General features: G+C 42.1%; 1 protein-coding gene across 1 annotated transcript in view; it reads left to right on the top strand.

Annotated features, from left to right (window-relative positions):
- The window catches only part of STX8 (syntaxin 8), a 265,517-nt gene that overhangs the window by 180,905 nt on the left and 67,938 nt on the right, over positions 1-16,674 (top strand). The window contains exon 7 of the mRNA XM_077253556.1: positions 6,331-6,432. Coding sequence (XP_077109671.1) covers positions 6,331-6,432 — 102 coding nt within the window. The remainder of the gene's footprint in view (positions 1-6,330; positions 6,433-16,674) is intronic.

Genomic DNA, 16,674 nt, shown 5'->3' with positions numbered 1-16,674 from the left:
CGGTGGTCATGGGAGCACTGCTGGCGGAAACAATGTTATCTATGAATCCTGTGGTGGTCTTATTACACAACTTGTACTCATTTATTAGCAAACTTTCTTTTGCATGAAATAACTATACATATACAGTATATGTGCATTATACACATATGTGTGTGTATATACCGTGTATATATATATATATATATATATATATATAATTTTTTTTTCCTAGTGTCACGGTACTGCACAGCGATTATCACTGACATCAGCCTCATCGCAATTTCTAACACGCTAGGAGGCAAATTACCTTTTCTGAAAAATGCTCGCCGATCACCTGTCATTTAATTGCCTGGAATAGATAGTTTAGAGTAGATAGGCTGCCATTGTTCTCGGCAGCGCAGGTCCTGTTTACATACATCCCCGCGCTGCTTAGAAGGATGATCTTTTGTGCATACCAAAAGATAACTATACCCGAAGAACTGGTGTTTTGCATTTTTGCAATGAAAATGCACCTTTATTTATTGGCCTAAGGGGTAACGTTTCTCCTTGCAGAGAGTGACATGCTTGGCATGTCAGTGTAAACTTATAGGCCATGCAATGCTTCTCTGGGAAATTAAATATGTAATTTGTCTCTTCAAAGAAAAAGAGGACTTGAACTCTGGTGCCACCCATTGCAATCCTAAAAGTCAACATTGACCCTTTAACGAGCCTTGCCATATGGCTTGGGATAATAGCCATGCCAGCATCTCAATTTGCAGACACGGGTTTTGGGCTGTTGCCCCTCCTCAGTCCAAAGCATGAAGGTCTAAGGGGTAACATGACATGCCTAACATGCCAGTGTAAGGAGACTTGTAGGCCATGCAATGCTCCTCTGGGATTGCTACTTCCAATAGGTGGCACTAGAGTTCCCATCCTTTTCCTCTCTGAAGAGGCATATTTAATTTCTCAGAGGAGCATTGCATGGCTTATAAGTCTCCCTACCCTGACATGTCAGGCATGCTACTCTCCACAAGGAGACACATTACCCCTTAGACTCCAGTCAGAGGCCTCTCGTAAAGCCAAATCAGATCTCATGCTTTGCACTTATACCCCAAAACGCTTGTCTGCAAGTTGAGATGCTGTTTTGTCTTTTATCCTAAGTCATGTGGCAAGGCTCAATATTGACCTTTTAAGATTGCTACTTCCAATAGGTGGCATTAGTGTTCAAGTCCTCTTCCTCTCTGAATGAGTAATTTGCATATTTACTTATATGCAGTGCACCATGGGAAAAGAAAAAGTATGTTCTTTAGTAGAGTTGGTGCGAATTGATTGGCAGGGCCCCTTCCATTGGCCACATAAGTAATTTGTGGTCGCTGTATTGGGCCCTGAAAACCACCTCCTCCTCCTAGCACAGGTCATCTGCAGCGCTTCTTATTAGAGCTGACACAACATCACATATACGTTATGCTGCAACGATGATGTAGTGTACCAGGCCGGCTAATCAAAAGAAGAGCCGCGAATGCCGGGATGTAAGAGTTTGCACTCATGACTCGTGGCCACGGATTATCAAAGTGGCTGTCGGACCAAGTTCAGTGAATCGATTTAGACAAACTCAATTAGCTCTTTTACCTTGGAATGAAGAAAACCAGATGAGTTGTGGAGGAGAACCAGTTTATAAATGCTGCAAAATGGGAAGTTTGAATGGAAAATCTACTGCAAAGCCACCTTGTTGATTTTGCATGTTTTTAGATGAGATGGAGGGTCTACTCTGTGGACCCTCTCAGAAAAAAGTTGATGCAATCCATAAATTCTTTCTTTTTTTTGTGGGACATGTTCCTGACATATACATTTGTTTCTACGCTTCTGTTATGTTTTTTAAGCAGATTTCTGTTTTTCGTTCATCTTTTTTTTTTCAATATCATAATCTTCAAGTATGACAGCACAAATCACTTCAGGGCCCGACAGCCAAGAAGGAAGCTTCCATATTCCCCACAGGGGACAAGTAGAAGAGTTTTTAGAAATGATAACAGGCGGAGTATGCAAACCTTGTAACTTTCTTCAAGAGCATTTAGAGCAAAGATTGTCGACTTGAAGCCTGTCCTGAGGCCACATTTTGTGAAAATCAAATGTTTAAGATTGCCACTTCCATGATGTCGGATACTTTAAAGAGAAAGTAGCAGAATTTAATATCTGGCTGGGTGGTGAACTAGCTAGCAAGACAGAAACGTTGAGCTTTTAAGGAAAACTTTGAGCAAAACTAGGCTTAACAATAAAAACTTGGCTCTTGTAACATGTAGGCTCCTGACGACTTCTTTTTTTTTCATAGTTTTGTCACCGCTATAAATAAATAAATTGAAATGTGAAACCTCCTAAGCCCCTGATCTCCATCCTGTAGCTTCACATAGAGAATTTTTCTCCGGCCCAGTATTTATCCATGACTAGAGATATCAGACAAACAAGAGGCACCTATCCTTTTCTGCATGTGCTACATAACAAAGTGTAGAGTGATGAGGTCTAACACAAGCTTTCTTGGCCTCAACAACCTTCTGCTCCAGAAAACCACATGGACTCACTTCCGCGAAACTTAGGCAAAGCCTTTCTTCCGAGAGTTTCCAATAGGAGCTGAAATCAAGATTTTAGCTTCCTTCACGTGGAGAGGAAGTTTGGGTTACAAGGGGGAGGGCCAGGAACCTCTCTTGACCTGTGGATGTGCTGGTGATGAATATGCTCAGATCGTCGATGATCTTTTCAAACGCTTTATTGGACAGGTGTCAGGTCAACGCGTTTCGAAGTCATACACAGGACCACTTCTTCAGGACAAAACCTAACCTGATGAAGAGGTCCTGTGTATGACTTTGAAACGTGTTGACCTGAAACCTGTCCATTAAAGCTTTTATAAATATCATCGACTATCTGAATATATTCATCAGCAGCGCATCCACTGACACTTCACCCAAATCCTGTGCCACTCTTTCCTTATGGACCTGTGTCTTGCAGCATCTGATATGTGCTAAACATGTTGCTTTTAGGTGCAACTTCATCAGGTGAGCAGATTCCTTTTTTCTCTGCACCTTATTGTGTTATCAGTTAAGACCCTTTTGCACTCTGTTTTTCCTAGTTTCCCATATCTACAGGACCTGAGGAGTGACATCCTATAAGGACACAACACCCCGAAAAAAAGTCATTGTGACAAACATGCAGTCAACACATAAAAAATAAAATAAGAAGGCACTTTTTTTTTTTTTTTTGAAAGCCTGTGATATAAAAGTGCAGGAGGATGCAGTTAAACACAAGCCATCTCCTAGAGAAGGGCCTTCAACATACATTTACCCATCACTCTGGACGAAGTAGTCTGGCTCTCATTGCAGATAAGGGAGAGAGCCCTTCTTGCTCCTTGCTTCCAACCAAGAGCCAACATATTTTTGTTCCTCGTTATTACACAGTAGACTTCTGTTTTCCAGGCTCTTTAATGCAACTCTTAGAAATTGCTGAGAATCCAGTTGGTGTAAGGAAATGGTCCTTGGGTAAAAAACAAGTATAGCCATGAGACCTCTCTTTCTGCTTTGCATACATTTGGGATCTCCCCAAAGAGAACCAGCACCTTCCAAGATTTCTGAAGTGAAGACCTAATGTACAGATCTTAGAAAGTATTCCTTAGTTGACCGACCTTGTAACAATGTACTGAAAATATATTTTGATCTTTCTCACCGCATACGTTTATTTATTCCACACACCCCGGCATAAAAGAAAGGAAATAAAAAATGGTTAATTACTGCAAATCGAATCCAGCCTTTGCATATACTTATAGGGTTAATCTTTCAGCTCCAGGCTGCGGGTATGGTTAGTATTGTGAACAGCGGAATACCTAGGTGATGAGAAGTTTTCAGCCCGAAGGGCCTTTTGCACATCCAAAGACGTAAATAGGAAAACACTCAGAGATTGACGCAGAGACCAAGACGAGCAACCTGGGCAGGCCGCGTCATCATAATCATACTTGTGCGATGATAGATATACCCTCAAAGATTGGGATAAAATAACATTTTCTCATATTAACCGCTCTTGGGAAAGTTATGTGGCAAGCAATATGGCCACTAAAAGGGGGCATATATAATTTCATGACTTCTGTTTTCCGCCAAATCTAAATAGTTTATTTTTGGAGAAAAGGCAAAAAATCCTGTTTTGTGGAATTCAACGTAGCAGCAGCCACTTAATCCACTTGGACGCGCTATTGTTGGGCAGTGCATTGTGGGTCCGTCTGGCATCACAAAGGTTAAGAACACTACACGGCCGCCCCCTCCGCTTTCCCAAGTCTCGTTCCTCTTCTGAATATACAGAATTTCTGGTGTGATTTATTTGGATTGCATTGAACTAATCCTCTTATTATTGAAAGCAATACATTTCAGAGCCGAATGTTAACCTCTCCTTATTTGGCCTCTGAAATTTGCGTGGGGTTTTATTATTTGGAGATTGCTCTTCGTACTGATGAGAATTTCAAGTTTTCTGAGTTTTTTTTACATATAGTTACATTTATGTGAACATTTGGGCATTTTTTCGTTGGTGCGACCAAATTCACATGGCAGATCCCAGTGCTCATCGGCAAGCTTGTACACATTACACAAATAACTGGAAAAATGATGATGCTACTTAAGATTTAGTTTATGTTGTGTCTAAAGCACCTACATGCACAACGCGTCACCTATCAATATATACAAAGAATCAATGTGGAAATTATAGAACCCCAACGAAGCTTTCGAAACATGAGTTGGTTACATAACTGCAAAGTAGTGACTAGCAGCCATTCACTCTCGAAATCTAGTGATTAGTGGGGCTCGGAGCTCAAGGACCCTCATTAATAAAACGCATTAGTCCTCTTCTAAAAAATAAAATAAAATCATAGACCCTTGAGCCAATTCGCCCACCCCTTGTTTGTTCTTCTTAAAAAAAGTAGTCCTGCCCCATGGAGATGAGACCAGCTTTGCTGGGGCCTTTTCTTTCCATATAGGTGCAATGGTAATAATAATAATAATAATCTTTATTTATATAGCGCCAACACATTCCGCAGCGCTTTACAGTTTAACAGTTTCAAACACAACAGTCATGGGTAACAATGTTAACAATACAGTAATAAAGCAAAATAAGACAAAATAAGACGACCCTGCTCGTGAGAGCTTACAATCTACAATGAGGTGGGGGAAATACAAAGTACAGGTGTGTATTTACAATGATGTATTTACAATGATGGTCCAGCCATCTTCAGGGAGTGGGGGGTAGATGGAAATAGTGAATGGGCTACACACACACAAACATAAGATGAGTTTGATTAGAGAACGTGATAGGCCGCTCTGAACAGATGAGTTTTGAGTGAGCGCCTAAAATTATGCAAGTTGTGGATGGTCCTAATATCTTGGGGTAGAGCATTCCAGAGGATTGGCGTAGCACGGGAGAAGTCTTGGAGTCGGGAGTGGGAGGTACGGATTAGTGCAGAGGTTAGTCGAAAGTCGTTTGTAGAGCGCAGTGGTCGGTTAGGCCGATAGACCGAAATGAGGGAGGAGATGTATGGGGGTGCCGCACTGTGGAGAGCTTTATGGGTGAGAACAAGTACTTTGAATTGTATCCTGCAATGAACGGGCAGCCAGTATAACGACTGGCGAAGAGCGGACACGTCCGAGTAACGATTAGCCAGATGGACAACCCTGGCTGCCGCATTAAGAATAGACTGGAGAGGGGAATGTCGCGTGAGGGGGAGGCCAATTAATAGAGCATTGCAGTAGTCCAGGCGGGAGTGGATTAGGGCGACAGTGAGAGTTTTTGTTGTCTCCATGGTGAGAAAGGGGCGGATTCTAGAGATGTTCTTTAGGTGTAAGCGGCACGAGCGGGCAAGAGATTGTATGTGGGAGGTGAAGGAGAGATCAGAGTCAAACATAACACCCAGACAGCGTGCCTGCTGCCCGGGTGTTATTATGGTGCCACCCACGGAGAGGGAAATGACAGACATGGTACATATGTATTTTTCCTCATTGATATACTCACAATCTATATACACAGCATGGTGTCTCAGTGGTGGCCACTGTAGCCTTGAAGCACTGGGGTCCTCGGTTCAAATGCCACTGAGAACAACATCTGCATCTCCCATGTTTGCGTGGGCTTCCTTTGGGTTCTCCGGTTTCCTCCCATACTCCAAAGACATACTGATAGAGAATGTAGATTGTGAGCCCCAATGGGGACAGTGATGATGATGTCTGTGAAGCCCTGTGGAATTAATGACGCCATATAAGCGAACAAAATTAAATAATAATCTTTAATAGCTGCCTACAGGGTAAACTAACAACCGTTACGTCATATAAACATTTTTCTCCCTTTTTTTATTTCTAGACATTATCGACGACCTAACTAACCTTGTAGAAAACACTGACACAAAAGTTCGTAATCAGACAAGACATGTGAAGCTGGTGGATAAGAAATCTGGATCATGCGGTAAGTCATTCCCTTATCTTGGAGCTGTGTATCACAAACATGGAGTTCTGACCTCCTCAAAGTGAACCTGTCAGCAGGATTGTGCACAGTAACCTATAGACATTGTCAGGTCGGCACTGTTATACTGATTGAAATGATACCTTGGGTGATGAAATCCGTCTTGTGGTCGTTGTTTAATCTTTATTTTCAATTTTGCGTTGATGATATGTTCGTGCTCCGAGGCGGCCTGTGGGGGGTCTTCATGTGGTGCTCTGATTAGGTATTCATCAGTATGGCTGCTGACAGGTCACTGATCCCTCACTGACCTGTCCCCAAGTTTACATAATGAATATTATATACTATATGGTGGCCTGATGCTATTGCATCGGGAGGGCGGTAATGTCACGATGCGGGCAGGCATTGCACAGTGGAGAATCTCTCCCCCCATGTGCTCACCCACCTATCCACTCTCCCTTTACCCATGTGCTGACTTATCCCGTCTAAAGGGGTTTTCCCACGACCGAAAGATCATTTTAAAAATTGTCTGTGTCTGACTGTGTACAGAACATACCACCGCTCCTGGGCAGGGGAGGAAGCAAAAGACAATACTGACATTACAGCAGGAGATTGCAGAGGATACATTTTGTGAGGTAAAATATTGTTTAAAAACAGTCAGTGAAATATTTTACCTGACAAAATGAATCCTCTGTGATCCCCTGCTGTAATGTCAGTATTGTCTTTTGCTTCCTCCCCTGCCCAGGAGATGTGGTATGCTCCTTACACGGTCAGACACAGACAATTTTTAAAATGAACTTTCGTTTGTGGGAAAACCCCTTTAATGTGACTGACATCCTCTGCCTGTAGACACGTTACGTATCTGCCGTCGGGATCAGCTGAATAATTCACTGCACCTGCGCGGAATTCGCTCCTCCTGTACAAAGATTGAGGCGGTCAGTGAATCATTTAGCTAATCCCGGAGGCGGCGTGGTCGCGACGGTGTTCCACTAGTGGTACCACGCAAGAGGCTGCGTTTTTACGTATACAGTGTGTGTGTGGTGCATACGGCGTATACAGTGTGCGTGTGGTGCGACGGTGTTCCGCTGGTGGTACTGCGCAAGAGGCTGCGTATGACGTATACAGTGTGTGTGGTGCATTTGGCGTATACAGTGTGTGTGTGGTGCATACGGCTTATACAGTGTGTGTGGTGCGAGGGTGTTCCGCTGGTGGTACCGCGCAAAAGGCTGGTACCACCAGCAGTTTCCATATTGAGACCCCATCACTTGGGTGTCACAATATGGAGGTCGGTGAACTTCTGCCGCTTGGAATTCTGGGATCCGGACACATCTGGACGGAACAGGATGTGAAGACATTAGAAGGTAAGTATATATTAAGACATTTTAAAAAAAAATCCCCTTCAGCAGGCAGGCAGGCAGGCAGCGGCACCTGCGCTGCACTATGAGGGCATGCATATTGTGCATTTAATTATTCTTTTTTATGGTATCCATAAATTCCTGAAAAAAAAAAAAAAATCAGTTTGAAAATGGCACCAGTAATTTTTTTTTTTCTAGAAAGATGGCGTCGCCTGCGCAGTAGCAGCTATCTGATCGCCGATAGCTGCTACTGTGCGAGCATGGCCGGCGCCATTTTCAAACTGTTTTTTTTTTAATGTATTTATGGATACTATCAAAAATAATTAAATGCACAATATGCATGCGATCAGGCTGCAGAGCAGGCGCCTGCCTGCAGAAGGGGATTTTTTTTCTATTTAAATATATATAATATTCATTATGTAAACTAGGGGGCAGGTCAGTGAGGGATCAGTGACCTGTCAGCAGTCTTGATTATGAATACCTTATCAGAGCACCACATGAAGACCCCCCACAGGCCGCCCCAGAGCACAAGCATATCATTAACTGAAAATAAACATTAAACAACGACCACAAGACGGATTTCATCAACCGAGGTATAATTTTAATCAGCATAACGGCGCCAACCTGACACTGTCTGTAGGTTACTGTGCACAATCCCGACAGGTTCCCTTTAAGGAGATATTAGATAATTGTAACTCAAGTGATTTCCTTAGTTGGATGTTTATTCAATGGATTTAAAGTAGTTCTGTCACCAGATTTCACAATACACAAGCTGCATACATTATTTCATAGATTATATAGACCTGAAAAAACTGATGTGCTTGCTTTGAAAATATTGGGTCACAATAGTTGTATAATCCGGATATTAAGATGAGTATTTTATGGGTCCAGCTAAACAGTGAGAGAAGGCAGGATGTCCAAGTGTATTCATTTTTTTTCCCACCCAACCTGAGTGACAACCACAGATTGTACTGAGCGGTGTGAGATCTCAGCAACAGCAAGAGCAGTCAATCAGACTAGGTGGGGGAGTCAATCAGTAGCAGGGAGGAGGAACAGTAAGGAGCTGTCCATCAGGATAGGTGGGTGGAGATCCATTAGTGTTAGAGAGGAGGGACACTGAAAAGCTGTGTCTCAGAATAGCTGGTTGGAGATTCATCAGTAGAAGGAAGGAGGGACACAGTGATCCAGATTAGCTTGGTGGAGATTCATCAAGTAGGATGGAGGAGGCATACTGTGGAGCTGTGATTCAGAACAGCTAGGTGGAGATATATCAGTAGGAGGGACACTGAGGAGTAGTGATTCAGAATAGCTGGGTGGAGATTCATCAGTAGGAGGGACACTGAGGAGTAGTGATTCAGAATAGCTGGGTGGAGATTCATCAGTAGGAGGGATACTGAGGAGCTGTGATTCAAAATAGCTGGGTGGAGATGTATCAGTAGGAGGGACACTGAGAAGTAGTGATTCAGAATAGCTGGGTGGAGATGCATCAGTAGGAGGGACACTGAGGAGCTGTGATTCAGAATAGCTGGGTGGAGATGTATCAGTTGGAGGGACACTGAGGAGTAGTGATTCAGAATAGCTGGGTGGAGATGTATCAGTAGGAGGGACACTGAGGAGTAGTGATTCAGAATAGCTGGGTGGAGATTCATCAGTAGGAGGGAAGAGGGGTACTGAGGAGCTGTGATTCAGAATAGCTGGGTGTAGATGTATCAGTAGGAGGGACACTGAGGAGTAGTGATTCAGAATAGCTGGGTGGAGATTCATCAGTAGGAGGGAGGAGGGATACTGAGGAGCTGTGATTCAGAATAGCTGGGTGGAGGTGTATCAGTAGGAGGGACACTGAGGAGTAGTGATTCAGAATAGCTGGGTGGAGATGTATCAGTAGGAGGGACACTGAGGAGTAGTGATTCAGAATAGCTGGGTGGAGATGTATCAGTAGGAGGGACACTGAGGAGCTGTGATTCAGAATAGCTGGGTGGAGATTCATCAGTAGGAGGGAAGAGGGATACTGAGGAGCTGTGATTCAGAATAGCTGGGTGGAGATGTATCACTAGGAGAGACACTGAGAAGTAGTGATTCAGGATAGCTGGGTGGAGATGTATCAGTAGGAGGGACACTGAGGTGCTGTGATTCAGAATAGCTGGGTGGGGATGTATCAGTAGGAGGGCCACTGAGGAGCTGTGATTCAGAATAGCTGGGTGGAGATTCATCAGTAGGAGGGCCACTGAGGAGCTGTGATTCAGAATAGCTGGGTGAAGATGTATCAGTAGGAGGGACACTGAGGAGCTGTGATTCAGAATAGCTGGGTGGAGATGTATCAGTAGGAAGGCCACTGAGGAGCTGTGATTCAGAATAGCTGGGTGGAGATGTATCAGTAGAAAGGACTCTGAGGAGCTGTGATTCAGAATAGCTGGGTGGAGATGTATCAGTAGGAGGGACACTGAGGAGCTGTGATTCAGAATAGCTGGGTGGAGATGTATCAGTAGGAGGGACACTGAGGAGCTGTGATTCAGAATAGCTGGGTGGAGATGTATCAGTAGGAGGGACACTGAGTAGCAGTGATTCAGAATAGCTGGGTGGAGATTCATCAGTAGGAGGGACACTGAGGAGCTGTGATTCAGAATAGCTGGGTGAAGATGTATCAGTAGGAGGGACACTGAGGAGCTGTGATTCAGAATAGCTGGGTGGAGATGTATCAGTAGGAAGGCCACTGAGGAGCTGTGATTCAGAATAGCTGGGTGGAGATGTATCAGTAGGAGGGACACTGAGGAATAGTGATTCAGAATAGCTGGGTGAAGATGTATCAGTAGGAAGGACTCTGAGGAGCTGTGATTCAGAATAGCTGGGTGGAGATGTATCAGTAGGAGGGACACTGAGGAGCTGTGATTCAGAATAGCTGGGTGGAGATGTATCAGTAGGAGGGACACTGAGGAATAGTGATTCAGAATAGCTGGGTGAAGATGTATCAGTAGGAAGGACTCTGAGGAGCTGTGATTCAGAATAGCTGGGTGGAGATGTATCAGTAGGAGGGACACTGAGTAGCTGTGATTCAGAATAGCTGGGTGGAGATGTATCAGTAGGAGGGACACTGAGGAGCTGTGATTCAGAATAGCTGGGTGGAGATGTATCAGTAGGAGGGACACTGAGGAATAGTGATTCAGAATAGCTGGGTGAAGATGTATCAGTAGGAAGGACTCTGAGGAGCTGTGATTCAGAATAGCTGGGTGGAGATGTATCAGTAGGAGGGACACTGAGGAGCTGTGATTCAGAATAGCTGGGTGGAGATGTATCAGTAGGAGGGACACTGAGGAGCTGTGATTCAGAATAGCTGGGTGGAGATTCATCAGTAGGAGGGCCACTGAGGAGCAGTGATTCAGAATAGCTGGGTGGAGATTCATCAGTAGGAGGGCCACTGAGGAGCAGTGATTCAGAATAGCTGGGTGGAGATTCATCAGTAGGAGGGAGGAGGGACACTGAGGAGCAGTGATTCAGAATAGCTGGGCGGAGATTCATCAGTAGGAGGGACACTGAGGAGCAGTGATTCAGAATAGCTGGGTGGAGATTCATCAGTAGGAGGGAGGAGGGACACTGAGGAGCAGTGATTCAGAATAGCTGGGCGGAGATTCATCAGTAGGAGGGACACTGAGGAGCAGTGATTCAGAATAGCTGGGGGGTGGAGATTCATCAGTAGGAGGGAGGCGGGACACTGAGGAGCTTTGAATTGGAATAGGTAGGTGGAGCTTGAGTTAAACTTTCATTACAATTATACAGTCATTTTGACATTGATTTTAAACTTAAATATGTCAGCCTAGATAGGGCAAATAGATCTATTTAATAATGTATGCAGTTTGTATTGTGAAATCTAGTGACAAATCCACTTTAAAGGGAATCTGTCAGCGGGATTTCACCCCAAACTATTTATATACGTATATATATCACTTTCAAAGACAAGTTCAGCAATACCTTTACATGGCCAAGTCCTTTCCTCATTTACTGAGAAATCAGAGTTTTAATTAATATGCAAATAAGGCTTAAGAGCTATGGTATATCTGAAGCCTCTGTCACTCCTGCTCTATTCCCTGCCCACCTCCACCTCCTCCTGTTTGACTGACGGCCTATATGATGTGTGACTTCAGGCAAAGGAGCCGTCAGTCAAGCAGAAGGCGGCATTACTGGGTGGGGAATAGAGCTGGAGTGACACAGGCTTCAGATCTACAAATAGCTCTTTAGCCTTATTTGCATATCATTTCAATCCCTGATTTCTCAGGGTCGGACTGAACATGTAAACATATGGTTTGTTGTACTTTTCTTTGAAAGAGCTACATGCACATATAGCTTTCGGGGGTGAAATCCTGCTGTTAGATTCCCTTTAATGAGTAAATTGGTTTGGGTTTGCTAATGATGCTCCATTTTTTACTTATTTTTTATTTCTTAAGTTTTTGCCTCTCTGCATTTTACCATCCACAAGGTTTTTATTTTTCATATGAAAACTTTGTTGTTTTTTTTTATAAGAGAAAGATGTTTTTATTCTTTTTATCCCCCAAATATTAAAATATAGAAAAAAAAAATCTTTTTGGGGGGATTAGGTTAACTTGGTTGTATGGACGGACAAGAATAAATGTTTTTAATTTATTTCAATGTATCCCAAGATGTCTCTTTACAACCGTTAAGGGTTTATTTTTATTTAATTGCAGACTTTATATGTATATTTTCTTTTTATTAAGTTTTTGTATTACTTTTTTCTTTCATTCCTAATAAGGGTTTACTTTATTAGATCTTTATTTTATAGTCACAATGGATCAGCATGCTCTTGTGTAAGAGACTTGTGCATCTGTGAAGGTCCATGGTACTGACGCCACAGGTGGTCCCCATATCGTGTCAATGTCCTACTTGGTGGTCCCTACCGGAGTCCATGCTAGGTGACCAGGGCTGACTACACAGGGGGCCCCCAGTCCCAGTATTGTCAGTGGAAAGCCTGGCTGGCGATCTGAGGGCAAAAAGCCCTTTAATCCACAAATCGTCATGTTTGTAAGGTCTCCCAGAACAGGCTGCATACAGTAAGACGCTAAATAATAGTATATGGTATAGCTCAGGGACAAGGAACAACAGAGTATTTTACAGGGGAAGTAGGGGTGAATGCTTTTTTTTTTCTTTTTTTTAGAATCAGGTTGCCAGGTGTTTGAACACTAGCCAGGAATCAGTGGGACACCCCCTTCTTTTCCTAAAACTCACTTCATAGTCTACTACCCCCTCCCCCATTATTCTGCTTTGAAGAATCATTTTGCTCACAATTTTACATTATTGCCTCCATTTAACCCTGTCTGGGTCATTTACAGTAGTCATTTTTTTCCGTAGCGTCTGGGGTGCGTTTATGAAGTTCTGCTGAATAATAGGCACCCACTATCACACTAGCATAATACCCCAGCTACTGCAGAACCTCACTGAAAAAGGGGGCTTTTGGTAATGTGGATAAGTTGAGCGTCGCTAATATAGAAGGTTCCCTTCGCAATGTAGAACAATGGTGAACACCAAACCTGGAGCTTGTATTATGGGTGCTAATCAGTGATTGTCATCTTCCCTGTACGAAAGAGCTATCAGACACTGAATAGGACCGCCCACTGGACTCCCATGAATGCAAACACCAGGGATCTCAAAGAGTAAAATACTAAATCTTTTCCAATAAACCTCCATATTATTCTGCTCAGCTTCTCCTTCCTTATACCCTGGAGATGTTCCTTGACTTTATGAGAGAGTGTTGTGAGCATGTCCTGTTATCTGGGCAAAGGTCATTGTATGGGTGAAAAGGAGGAATATGACTACTATAATACTGCTTCCTATGTACAAGAATATAACTTCTATAATACTGCCCCTATGTACAAGAATATTAACTACTATAATACTGCCCCCTATGTACAAGAATATAACTACTATAATACTCATATATTATATTACCTATAATAATGTTCTTACGTACAAGAATATAACTACTACAATACTGTCCCTATGTACAAGAATATAACTGCTATAATACTGTCCCCTATGTACAAGAATATAACTACTATAATACTGCCCCTATGTACAAGAATATAACTACTATAATACTGTCCCTATGTACAAGAATATAACTACTATAATATGGCCCCTTTGTACAAGAATATAACTACTACAATACTGCTCCTATGTACAAGAATATTACTACTATAATGCTGCCCCTATATACAAGAATATCACTACGATAATACTGTCCCTATGTACAAGAATATAACTACTATAATACTGTCCCTATGTACAAGAATATAACTACTATAATACTGCTCCTATGTACAAGAATATAACTACTATTATGCTGCCCCTACAGTCCTGGCCAAAAGTATTCACACCTCTGCAATTCTGTCAGATAATACTCAGTTTCTTCCTGAAAACGATTGCAAACACAAATTCGTTGTTGTTATTATCATCATTTAATTAGTCTTAAATGAAAAAACACAAAAGAGAATGAAGCAAAAAGCAAAACATTGATCATTTCACACAAAACTCCAAAAATGGGCCAGACAAAAGTATTGGCACACCCTCAGCCTAATACTTGGTTGCACAACCTTTAGCCAAAATAACTGCGACCAACCGCTTACGTTAACCGTCAATGAGTTTCTTACAATGCTCTGCTGGAATTTTAGACCATTCTTCTTTGGCAAACTGCTCCAGGTCCCTGATATTTGAAGGGTGCCTTCTCCAGACTGCCATTTTTAGATCTCTCCACAGGTGTTCTATGGGATTCAGGTCTGGACTCATTGCTGGCCACCTTAGAAGTCTACAGTGCTTTCTCTCAAACCATTTTCTAGTGCTTTTTGAAGTGTGTTTGGGGTCATTGTCCTGCTGGAAGACCCATGCCCTCTGAGGGAGACCCAGCTTTCTCACACTGGGCCCTACATTATTCTGCAAAATTTGTTGGTAGTCTTCAGACTTCATAATGCCATGCACACGGTCAAGCAGTCCAGTGCCAGAGGCAGCAAAGCCACCCCAAAACATCAGCGAACCTCTGCCATGTTTGACTGTAGGGACCGTGTTCTTTTCTTTGAATGCCTCTTTTTTTCTCCTGTAAAATCTATGTTGATGCCTTTGCCCAAAAAGCTCTACTTTTGTCTCATCTGACCAGAGAACATTCTTCCAAAATGTTTTAGGCTTTTTCAGGTAAATTTTGGCAAACTCCAGCCTGGCTTTTTTATGTCTCGGGGTAAGAAGTGAGGTCTTCCTGGGTCTCCTACCATGCAGTCCCTTTTCATTCAGACGCCGATGGATAGTAAGGGTTTACACTGTTGTACCCTCGGACTGCAGGGCAGCTTGAACTTGTTTGGATGTTAGTCGAGGTTCTTTATCCAACATCCGCACAATCTTGTGTTGAAATCTCTTGTCAATTTTTCTTTTCCGTCCACATCTTGGGAGGTTAGCCACAGTGCCATGGGCTTTAAACTTCTTGATGACACTGTGCACGGTAGACACAGGAACATTCAGGTGTTTGGAGATGGACTTGCAGCCTTGAGATTGCTCATGCTTCCTCACAATTTGGGTTCTCAAGTCCTCAGACAGTTCTTTGGTCTTCTTTCTTTTCTCCATGCTCAATGTGGTACACACAAAGACACAGGACAGAGGTTGAGTCAACTTTAATCCATGTCAACTGGCTGCAAGTGTGATTTAGTTATTGCCAACACCTGTTAGGTGCCACAGGTAAGTTACAGGTGCTGTTAATTACACAAATTAGAGAAGCATCACATGATTTTTCGAACAGTGCCAATACTTTTGTCCACCCCTTTTTTATGTTTGGTGTGGAATTATATCCAATTTGGCTTTAGGACAATTCTTTTTGTGTTTTTTCATTTAAGACAAATTAAATGAAGATAACAATACCAAAGAATTTGTGTTTGCAATCATTTTCAGGAAGAAACTGAGTATTATCTGACAGAATTGCAGGGGTGTGAATACTTTTGGCCATGACTGTATGTACATGAATATAACTACTATAATACAGTCCCTATGTACAAGAATATAACTACTATAATACTGCTCCTGTGTACAAGAATATAACTACTATAATGCTGCCCCTATATACAAGAATATAACTACTATAATACTGTCCGTATGTACAAGAATATAACTGCTATAATACTGCCTCTATGTACAAGAATATAACTACTATAATACTGCCCCTATGTGCAAGAATATAACTGCTATAATACTGCCGCTATGTACAAGAATATAACTACTATAATGCTGCTTCTATGTATAAGAATATAACTACTATAATACTGTTCCTATGTACAAGAATATAACTACTATAATACTGCCGCTATGTATAAGAATATAACTACTATAATACTGTTCCTATGTACAAGAATATAACTACTATAATACTGCTCCAATGTACAAGAATATAACTACTATAATACTGCCCCTATGTACAAGAATATAACTACTATAATACTGCTCCTATGTACAAGAATATAACTACTATAATGCTGCCCCTATATACAAGACTATAACTACTATAATACTGCCCCTATATACAAGAATATAACTACTATAATACTGTCCCTATGTACAAGAATATAACTACTATAATACTGTCCTTATGTACAAGAATATAACTACTATAATGCTGCCCCTATATACAAGAATATAACTACTATAATACTGTCCCTATGTACAAGAATATAACTATTATAATACTGTCCCTATGTACAAGAATATAACTGCTATAATACTGCCGCTATGTAAAAGAATATAACTACTATAATGCTGCTTCTATGTATAAGAATATAACTACTATAATACTGTCACTCTGTACAAGAATATAACTACCGTACTATAATACTGCTCCTATGTACAAGAATATAACCAC

The sequence above is a fragment of the Ranitomeya variabilis genome, chromosome 4, assembly GCF_051348905.1.
Source record: "Ranitomeya variabilis isolate aRanVar5 chromosome 4, aRanVar5.hap1, whole genome shotgun sequence".
In the NCBI taxonomy this organism is placed as follows: Eukaryota; Metazoa; Chordata; class Amphibia; order Anura; family Dendrobatidae; genus Ranitomeya; species Ranitomeya variabilis.
The sequence above is the reverse complement of the archived record's forward strand: the minus strand, read 5'-3'. Positions and strand labels throughout refer to the sequence as shown.